The following is an 11,136-nucleotide window of genomic DNA, read 5'->3' on the forward strand; positions in this document are numbered from 1 at the left end:
GCGACCAATATCATCCATAATGCAGTTTTTTTTTGGGTTAGACATCGGAAATATAAATGTGGTGTTGTGAAACCCGCCACCACTCGACACAACCAATTAGTAAGTTTCGTCACGTAAGCAGCCAGATTTGGCTGTCGCCTGATGATGCCGGTTGTAATTACTGGCGAAACCTCGTAGTCGAGATTGTAAATGTTGTAGCTTGGCTCTCCAACACACTGGTTAGTGCTGTACTAGTATACTCACTATACACTACACTACTATACACTACACTATACACTACACTATACACTACACTACACACTAGTGCTGTACTAGTGACGAATTGACCACGTTCTGTTTACGTGACAAACCTTCCTAATTGGCTGTGTCGGGTGGTGGCGGGTTTAACGACACGTTTATATGATGTTTGTCTATTTGTTTGTGTTTCTCACCTTGTGATGGGACTCTGTAGGAGGAACGTGGAGTGTGTAGGGGTCACACGGGTGACCTCCAGCAAGCCGTGACGCTGCTGCTGCTCTGTGACGCGCGGTGGGCGGGGCCACCGACGTCGCGTTAGAAGCCCAAGAATCTCACGCCGGGCGGAGGGATACAACGGCGCTCGGCCCCCCCCCGCCCCCCCCCGCCCCCCGGCGCGGCGGTGACGCGGCGGCGTCGCCCCTGGCAACGGGAAAAGCCGCGTCCGCTGCTGCGGTTCACGCGGAACTTGACAAGAGACACAAACAAACAAACAAACGCGCGTCAACAAATGTCAACAAGCAATCAGACGGCTTTGAAGCCGCGGCGGCCGCGTTAGCGATGTGAATAAGAAGAAAGCGCGGGGTTAGATGTTGATAAATATTAATGCGGGTCGAGATGATGGAGAGAGCCGTCGCTCAGGGGTCGAGCTCTGACCCCGAGGGGAAGACGAAGAAGATGACGAAGAAGGCGGCGGCGATGAGGAGGAGGAGGAGGAAAGGGGCGGCGAGGGACGAGGTGAGGGACGAGGTGAAGGTCGAGGTGAGGGACGAGGTGGTGGTGGTGGAGGCGGTGAAGGTGGCGGAGGGGATGAAGATACAGCAGCTGAGGGCGGTGATGGCTGACGAGGTGAAGGAGGTGAAGGAGAACGCGACGAGGAGGAGGAGGAGAAGGAGAGACGCGGGTGAGTCGCTGACAGTGGTGAGATGCCGTCACTATTATCAACACCAGCGTCACCACCGCCATCAAGATCATCACCATCATCACTATCATCATCATCACCACTATCATCACCACGATCGCCACCCCCGTCACCACCATCAACATCACCACGATCACCACCATCATCACTAACATCACCACTACCACCACCACCATCATCACCATCATCACCACCACGATCACTACCATCACCACCATCATCATCATCACCACCACCATCACCACCACCACCATCGCCTTGTTTCATATCGGGTGTCATGTCGAGGTAACGCGACTTTCATGACCGCTGTCTTATCAACATTATTACTACAATTATAAGTTCGGGTGGAATGGTGGTGCAGTGGTTAGCACAATATGTACCCGGCCACCTGAGCTCGACACCCGGCCACCTGAGCTCGACACCCGGTCACCTGAATTCGACATCCGGCCACCTGAGTTCGACACCCGGCCACCTGAGCTCGACACCCGGCCACCTGAGCTCGACACCCGGCCACCTGAGCTCGACACCCGGCCACCTGAGCTCGACACCCGGCCACCTGAGCTCGACACCCGGCCACCTGAGTTCGACACCCGGCCACCTGAGTTCGACACTCGGCCACGGCCTTATTCACGTCAGTGGCGAGCGACGTGTGGACCCATTCCCTCACCAACCCGCCGTCTGTGTTGCGTGCCTTAGAGCGTTAGAGTGTCCAGCAGGGGATTGACAGAACGGCTGTAATTTATGATTATTATCACCGTTTTATAGTCGGGCATGTTCAGGGTTTGCGGTATGTAATTCCGAGTAAGCAGTCATCAATTAACCTGACTTGGCACAGAGTTAGCAGCAGAGTGGTCGGCTTTGTGCCAGCAGAGATTTAGTTTCCTCTTGTGACTCTACTGGTGTAGCAAGTGGGGTGGACTGTGGTGGTGGTGGTATCGTGGTCTTTTACTACTCAAGCAGGCAGATAGATTTTTGTTGTTGAGAAAAATTTGTCATCTATCAATAGAAGATTTATACCCAAAGGAAGCTTTTGACATCGAGTTGAGATATTCGGAAATTTAATTCACGAGCCCATGAAGTTTTTCTCCAAAATCGCCATTTTTAAATCCTTTATATTAAGTTCACTTGCTTGCGTGCTTGCTTACGACCGTGCAAATCTTTCGGTCGTTTTTTAACCCACTTCCCGTGATCCAATCGAGCTGACATTTTCCACACAGACTCGTTGTGCGTGACAAAACATTTTCGTGAACAAATTTTTCCAAAATTTTACACTGTTTAGGGAATTTTTTAAAAATATTTAATTACCAATTGCTTAATGCTGGCAGACAATCATCTGACCCATAGGTGGCAGCCATCTCAAGCCAGAGGACGAGAGGACTCTAGCTGCCACGCATATAAAGGATTTAGAGTGAAAAACTTTGTTTTTACGGGTTAATTTTTAAAGCCCCCCTTCTACACCGTGTCCATCGGGGAATTATTACGCAAATGATGTTGCCAACTCTAAAGTGGACACACAGAACCTGCCATGTGAGTCATTCGTTGTCATTTTAGCACGGAGGCTTTCGCGACCAATATTATCCACAATCAAGGTTTTCTTTGGTCAGTGTGAATACTTGTAAGACCTAATCTCAGGTCTGAGGACCGCCTGCAACTTATTCGAAAGCAGAAATAACACGACGGTATTTAAACTCTGTTTACACGGGTCTGTCTCCACGTGCTTAAGCAAGAACACAGTCTGGTGAATTTGCCATCGTATTCCATAGAAGTTCCGTTGAATAAATCTCTCGTGGATTGCATTAAGTAAACAGTTTTAATTCTAGATTTGAAGTTTTCGTGACTGCAAGGATTCATACTCTTTGGTTTTTTTCGGTAAAGTCACGTAGGTGAAAATAAATGAAATGAAAACAACTGGTGTTGCGCCCGAAACGTTGTGATTTAATTTAGTTTTCATTTTATTTATTTTTACCTACGTGACTTTACCGAACAAACTAAAGAGTATAAACAGTTTTAACAAAGAATATTAAAGTCAAATTATGTATAATGTACTGTACTGCAGTAAAACGGGGAAAGTGTTTGGTGTGTCCATTGACTCCAGTGGGGGAAAAACAAACATTGTGTGAGTTGGTGTGCCAACCGGAGCCACACATTTTGTTGTGTTGGTCAAAGTTGCCTTGGCACAAGGGCTATTGTCGGGTCACACGTATGGCAACGTACACACGCACACATGCCCTGCACTGCAGATACAGATTTCCTGTATCTGTGACTTTCGCCAAAACTGAATGCGAGCTGCTATAGCTTCGTGTCGATGAAAAGAGTCCAAACTTCCTTGTTTATCAGCAGAGCGGCTGCCCTTCGTGAGCTTCACTGTAACGTGTATTGGACTGCTTATTGAATTAAAGAGCTGGTTTAACCTGCTCGCCGTTTAATAATAGTTTAGCTCCCCAGTGATTCAGAAGCCAGTTTGATGTTTATTTGTGCAGAAACGTGTTGGGGCTCTGGATAAATGTATACTCGCGACCATTAAATGAGTTAAGACGGCTGACATCACTGGTCCTGTGGACCCCTCTTCACCAAGCTGCACCGCGTGGTGAAGTATGGTCACATAAACCCCCAAGACCAACAGCGTGGGCAGGCTTTATCCCACAGTGGATTGACAAAGCACTGTTCAATTTTTATTTTCATTATATTTAAAAAAAAATTTAGTACAATCATTTGAGATCATTTTTAAGAATATGGCTTGGGTTCACCCTAATCCTGGCCAGGGCCCAAATACCTTTACTGTAAGCTGCCTTAAGTTATTAAAAGTTGCCTTGGCAGTGGACGCAGTAGAAATATTGGGAATGCTTTCAGCACGCACTTGCCAACTCCCGCCACACACCACCTCGGCCTTCTCCTTGAGCAGTGGCCCATCTCTGCGCTTTGTGGTTCCTCTTAGGTGGCCCAGCTTCCACGACTGCAGTCGTTCCAATTTGCATACACATGTCATGGTAAACGTGGAAGAGATTTGGATGCGTGAATGTCTACACATTTCAAATTTCACATAAAATTAGTTATTTACAACTCTTAATCAATCCACTGCTGGATGCAGGCTTCCCCACACTATGTCAGTTGATGCAGGCTGTTTGGCCATACTTCACACGAGTCCGTGTTGGTTGAGGGCCCAGTTCTGATATCATGTACTACACGACTAAACTTGTTATATTACCAGGCAAGGCCCACGGAGCTATGTAGCTCTTTTTCAGAAGCGATCTGTCCACAAATGATAGCTGAACGATGTGGCTTATCACGTGGACATTTTAACTCGTAATGTTGATTCGAAATGCGGAGGGGAAAAATGGAGGACCTGGAGAAAAATGAATATGCAAACTCCAAATATGTAGGCTTCAGGGTCGAGATTGAACCCACGTACTCCTGTATACCAGGCGAGGTCGTTCACATTTCGCCACCTGGGCTACTGATGCCAGCCGTTGTCAGTAATCAAACTCAAGTTGCTGGGCTCGTAGCACAGCGCTCTAAATACTTCGCCACCACTCCCATCGACACATCTTAGCAGAATTAAACATGCTGGAGCCAACAGAGGACATTTGGGTTTTAGTGCAGATTGCTCATTTGACAGTCGGTACTCTGGCTGAATGATCACAGACGTGCCAGGTGACGCCTGCCAACACGGTGTGCGGGGGACGGCGTGCGACCGTTTTCAATTCACGGTCGTGCCACACTTGCGGCGAGTGGGTCATTGTGTAGCGACAATAGCCCTGCTGCTGCCCCTGTGAAAGAGTAAATTGGATAAAAATGCACAACGGCCGGCGGTGAAGTGACAGCCCATTAAATATTGAGAGACTGGAAAAGTGCCCCTAGCAGCACTGCTGTTGTTAGTTGTACGGGGCCCTGAGCTGCGGATCACCACAATAACTTTGACACCGAGCAGATAATGAATGTACCCTATCTGGGCAATGTTGGAAACTTTCATCGTGTTTATATGCTCAAGTTGTTCAACACATGGTACATCTGTGTGCGGTATATACCAAACATTCATGTTGGGGAAAAAGAGGAGCACGTTGATTGGAGAACATATGCAGGTTGACCACATCATCCAAACTATGAATAAAAGTAAGTGGGCTAGGGTAGGACGTGTTGCGGCTAGAGGGGACAATGAACGATTGTCCAGAATAATAACCGAGTGGCAACCGAGGTATGAAATGCGTCCAAGTGGACGTATACCAATGAGATGGAGCGGTGAAACCAGTTTATCTGCAGATGCATCTCAGTATCGTGAGAGGTGGTGGCAGCTTGGGAGGCCTTCATCCAGCATTGGATTAATCTTGGCTGATGGCAATGATGATGATGAAGAAGCCAAGCGATGCTGTTGTAATAGATGGGATGCTCCACTTTGCGTCAGGACTGCCAGTGCTGGCTTTGGCCGTAACAAACACGAAAATTTTCCAGGTCGCGAGTAACGAGCCCGGAGTAGGCACGTGACAAGTAGCCACAGTCAAAGTGCGAGGTAAACTGGATGTGGTGTTCCGGATGCAGAGATACATTCTGGGTCGCTGACACACCACAGATCCAGCTGCAATGAAACCCTCATGTTTACCTTATAAATATAACCACATCTGTCGGATATTTCTATTCAGGCAATCGTTATTGACAAAGAGTAGCACATCTAATTAATTATCTGTACTGGAAAACGTTTGCAAGCTTTACATGATAAGGTCGCACTCATTACGCACACAGTGCTTGTCACAAATGAACCACAATACTTTGGCGATCTCGTCAAGGAGTAATAAACCATCACGTGAACTCCCGTCATCCCCGCAGTAGCGGCTTTTGGCTAGCTATTGAACAAAAACGGGCATCGCATCGCGGCCGTCTGAAACGCCGAAGCCACTGGAGGTATGCACTTTTAAATCATCTAGATTGAAAACTCATTTACTTCAAACTTATTTTTGTATTTAGTTTGTTGTCCTTCCCCTGCACCTCTGATTATCACTGTTGGCTACGTACGGTGCGAAAGAAGTTCAACATTTATTCATACCTCCAATTAGTACGGTTAGCTACGTACGGTGAAAAAGAAGTTCAACATAAATACTGTACATGCAGAAGGTGGCTGATTCTTGTTTTACGCTTGACCACTCGGCAGTAACAACCTGAAGTCTGTACAGGTCGCAAACACGACAACGGCACCACTCGGAGCCCTGGCAACGGCCCCTTACCCCGCTGAACCGCGACCGCCTCTTAATAACTTCCTCTTCGCCAGCCTTGCTGCCGCATCATACGACTGCATGCAGCGGCAGCTGTGAGGCGAGGCCTTTCTCTTCTATTTTTACCAGGTGGCTATGGTCTTGTGTTGGTTAAACACCAGTCGGTCCACCTGGCCTGCACCTGTAGAGTGCACAGTGTATGGATTGGTTTACAGTACGTGGAGACACTCGCGCACACCTATAGTTACGTATGCGCGTGTACGTACAGCAAAACTCTATTTGGGTTAATTTAGCACAGGGGGCGACAACCTGCAGCTCCAGGGCCGCGTGCGCCGCGTTAAGGAACTGCTTCGTGACGTTATTTATGAAGGGCCACCGTCTCATAGTCACATAAAATGCGGCTCTTGAAATATTTTTGTTGACCAAATTGGAAAAAAATGGCTGCTATTGTTATTTTGGTTTCCAACCCCTGATTTAGCATGATATTTCACGTGTATCTCAGTTGTCAAAATACTTTACATCAAACGATTGGAGAGAAAAAACGATTTGTTGAAATAAATTGCTGTTCAGTGAAAGGTGGGTGGAGTGGTGGCGCAAAGATTAGCACATTGCGCTCTGCGCCCTGCCACCAGAGTTCAGCTTGCAGCCACGGCTAACATCAGCCACAACTGCATGTCTGCACCGATCCTGGCACTTCCTTCACCAACCCACACGGACCAGCGTGGTGAAGTATGGTCAGACAACTACCATGACCGGCACAGACATTGGGAGGCTTTCATGCAGCAGTGGCTAAAGGGGTGTGAAAAAAAGTGTGACATGGAACAGCCAACCGCGGTCAACAATATTAATTTAGAAAATGGAGAAAATATGTTTTAGCAATTATTACTCTGTTTTAGTTTAGGCTACAATACATTTGAATTCTAGGACAATTTACAACTTTTTTTTCAATCCACTACTGAATGAATACCTCCCAAAGGCATGTCAGTGTGGATTTGGCGAATGGTAGACGATGCCCTGTTCAGCTATCACTCACCACTGGTGTTAACCATGGCAGGGAGTCAAACTCAGGCCACCGGGTCAATTGCACAGTGCCCTGAACAGTACATAAACCAAACTGCTCAGATGTCTGTCACAGCCTTGTACAAATATATAAAACAGCCACGCTGGGTTTCAACATGAATGAAAGGAGCGGTGTGTATGTACAAACACTTTACGCATATTCTTACATTCCAGCATGCCAGAAGGGTCTGGGAAAATCACTCGAGAAAGCGTCGCTGTGTGTGCACTCGTCCCGCGATGTCCAGTGGCCACGGGACAGAGAGCACGCACGCACGCACACACGCACACTCGCTCGCCCCAGCGCCGGCCTCTCGGCTCGCACTCCACGCGCGTGTCTCTCGCGAGCGCTCGGTCGGGAACGAGGGCCGGTGTAAGGGCCGGGATATCGGCCCCTCGAGGGGCCACTCTTGCCATGACGCGGGGGCCGTGCTCACGAGCCAGCGCCGAGGGCCGTGCTCACGAGCCAGCGCCGAGGGCTTGTTCGGAGGTTCTCGTGGCGCCAATGGGCCCCGTCGGCTTGCCGGCGTGTAAACTGCATGGCAGAGGGCCTCGGCCGTGCAAAAGAAAACAAAGCGAAAGGCCACTCCTCCTGGGTCTACGAGCTGGACACGTACTCGCAGCCGCACTTCATTGATCAAAGCTCAAAATCAAACTACTTTTAAATGTGAATGTGTATTTGGTTAATAAGAGTTGTATGGTGGGGGTGGTTGTGTTTGTCCAGTGTTGCGTTTTGGAGTGTGTTTGAGCGTCTCGTTGGAGGAAAGTGGAGTTTCTGAAGAAAACCACAAGGTGTATACAAGGGAAACAGGCGCTCACATCCTCTAGATTGATCGGTCAGCTGACCAATACTGTCATTGCTTGATGATGATCCATACTCTTTGGTTCTTTCGAGAGAGCGAGTAGGAAAGAAATATTTGCTTGTAAATGTAAGCTCGGCGAGGGGCCGGATGATCCATAATCCAGGTTTTTTTTGGGTTAGATCGCGTAAATATATAAATGTGTATTATGGATGATATTGATCGGTAAAGCCTACGAGATGATGATGATGATGTAATGACTGTGTCAAACTTCATTTGTGGAAATCTTTTAAAACAATATGGGCTCCTTGCCCATCACATAGGAATGTAACCGCCCCCCCCCCCCCCCCCGACGCCCTTCTCAGTGTTACAGCCTTTCTATAGGCCCTCTGCCTTCACCAACCTGCGCTGACCAGCGTGGCGAAGTATGGCAAAACAAACCCCACGTCCAACACGGCCTAGGGACACGGTCATCCAACAGTGGATCAACCAGGCAGCTGTAAATTATGTTCTGTTCTTGCATATGGCAATGTGTTCAGGGGCTCGATGTCAAGGTCTGCTGCTGGCCGGTCACAACGAGTGGGTTTCGGGAGAGGGAGAGTTGGTGCAGTTTTGCTGCTCCTCCTCTGTTGGGGCACGGACCACGGTCCGTAGTTTGGATTGCATAGCTACAATCGTACTGCAGTGGCTTGACTTTGATGTATCTCTTTGGCTCTCTCTGTACCTCTGAGTCTCTGTCTTTCTGTATGTTCTCTATGGGTCTCTATGTATTTCAGTGGGTGTTTGTATATCTGTTTTTATAGGTTTACGTATGGTTCATAGTTTGGGTTGCTTGGCCCCAATGGCACTGTAAATGATTATCATTGACACAACCTCCTCGATCACATGGCAATTACAAAAAAATATCAAATTGCTCTACGACTTTTGAAACGTTGAATTTTTTGCCGTTATCATTTTTACCATTGCTGTTCATCTCGCCTCCTCAAGGGAAATTGCATAGCAGCAGCGGAAGCAGCGAGCAGGAGCGCGGCCCAGCGCCGGCCGCCGCCACCACGGCGGCGCCGGGCACCGGCGATGCGAGCCTGCGCTGGGAGGGCGCGCTGCCCGACCCGGCCGCCGAGGAGGAGCGCATGCGGCTCTACCGGCTGCGGCGGCGCGAGCGCTACCTGACGGCGCGCCGGGACCTGTGCCGCCGCCTCAACCTGCCGCCGGCGCTCGCCGAGCCCGACCGCGACTCGCCGCCCGCTGCCGCGCCACGCGTCGGACGGCCCCTACGTCCTCACCGCGGACGAGTACTCTGGCCTGCTGCTCCTGCGGCGGAGAAGTCGGCGGGGCGAGGCGGTGGGCGCCGCGCCGGTGCCGTGGCACCATCGCCAGGTGGAGCGGCTCGCCGTGCGCATCGCAGAGTTGCCGCCCGTCGGCGCGGAGGTCGGCCCCGCCGCCGTGTGAGCGCCTGCTGTGCGAAAAGGCCGGAGGGACCGCAGCGGTTCCTCGTGAGAACCGTTGTTCGGGGGCCTGTTAGCTGGGCACGGGGGCAGTTGTGCACGCCTATAAGTTGAGATTTGGAGGTTGTGGTTTATAAGTTGTGCCGGGATCTTATTCGTAAAAGACCCACCTGCTGGGCGGGGGGTTGTGTAGCAAGTAGGTGGCTTAGCTGTCTGTGGATTTCTTTTTTATTTTCCGCCCGTATGAGTGGGTTTTCTCTCACTCGCAAAATTACTGAAATGGGATTTGCCCAAATCATCCGTAGCGAGAACCTCCTCAAGAGAACCGAACCTCATTGAGGATTTAACGGGCAAGTGCATTTAACTGATCGTAGTTTTGGCCACAGCCCCATTGCTATTTTAACGCTGACCCCGTTTAGCAGCCTGCTTTCCAAGCAAGGCGGATTGTTTTCCCTCATGGATGTGAAGATGTGTACCACCTCGTCAGTTGGATCTGCAATGGACTGATTCGTATGATGTTCCAAAAAGTCGTTTCCCCATTCTCCTTTGGAATGTTGCACCGAACGCTCCGGCTGTGCAAAGTGCACCGAATATTGTCGATGCATTGTTTACGGCGCAAGGTCCCAAACTCCGATCCTCACAACCCACTCAAGTCTTCCCAGTCTTCTCCATTCAAGTATAAATTAGGTTGTTGCACACTGCACACACCAAGATGATTTCTAAGCACATCAACAAATGTTACATTCCACTGGCACAAATCTAAGTCATTTCATCATTAGACCTCCTTTGCCAGTACCCAAATATAATAATAGGGGTTTCCCCCTTGTTTCTAGCAACAAAACTGAAACCTTTTTACAAGGATTTATGTCTGCATTAACCACAATACTTGCAGTCAAAATGCAAACATAAAACATACTCTGATAATATATGCATTGTCCATGAAACTGGTGTGGACTATATATTATCAGAGTGTGTTTGATGTTTACATTTTGACTGCAAGTATTGTGGTTAATGCAGACATGAATCCTTGTAAAAAGGTTTCAGTTTTGTTGCCAGAAAAAGGGGGAAACCCCTATTATTATCTAAGTCATTGTTAATCTGAATCGGCGCTAAGTTGCATGTGACGCACACACACATGCAAGATGTCTATCTTCATTTGAAATTGCACTCAACGCTATCTACCAATCATTGAGTGTGCGCAGCATGTAACAAATAATGAATGTGCACGGTAGCTTGGTAAACGCTGAAAGTTGAACTCTGGCCGGTTTCAAAGACTGGAGTTTAGGGAAGCCTGTCACAAAGATTCACCAACCAAGATGAATAATACAAAACGTGGCTTATAGACACCAAAAGTTGCCATTGTGACTGTAAGACTGGTCGTCCTTCCAGCATGCCTGGCATTGTCACATGACCTCACCATGCAGCGTGTATAATGCACACCAGCCTTGCTAATAATCATTTAAAATATTATTATTACC

At 48.8% G+C, this 11,136-nt stretch overlaps 1 protein-coding gene across 1 annotated transcript; it reads left to right on the forward strand.

Moving 5' to 3' along the window:
- Positions 1-660: 660 nt before the first annotated feature.
- LIAT1 (ligand of ATE1) lies at positions 661-10,523 on the forward strand. Its single transcript, XM_061561638.1, has 2 exons — positions 661-1,138; positions 9,201-10,523. Exons 1-2 carry the CDS (start codon positions 841-843, stop codon positions 9,770-9,772), a joined length of 870 nt encoding a protein of 289 aa, XP_061417622.1. The 5' UTR covers positions 661-840; the 3' UTR covers positions 9,773-10,523.
- Positions 10,524-11,136: the final 613 nt, after the last annotated feature.

The sequence above is a fragment of the Lethenteron reissneri genome, chromosome 28, assembly GCF_015708825.2.
Source record: "Lethenteron reissneri isolate LAM-NWPU_2019-01 chromosome 28, ASM1570882v1, whole genome shotgun sequence".
NCBI lineage: Eukaryota > Metazoa > Chordata > Hyperoartia > Petromyzontiformes > Petromyzontidae > Lethenteron > Lethenteron reissneri.

Excerpts from the sequence above, each read along its gene's own strand:
- LIAT1 (XM_061561638.1), top strand. The coding sequence starts at position 841 with ATGCGGGTCGAGATGATGGAGAGAGCCGTCGCTCAGGGGTCGAGCTCT. Across the intron at positions 1,139-9,200 it reads GAGGAGAAGGAGAGACGCGG|GGAAATTGCATAGCAGCAGC; the intron begins GTGAGTCGCTGA and ends CGCCTCCTCAAG.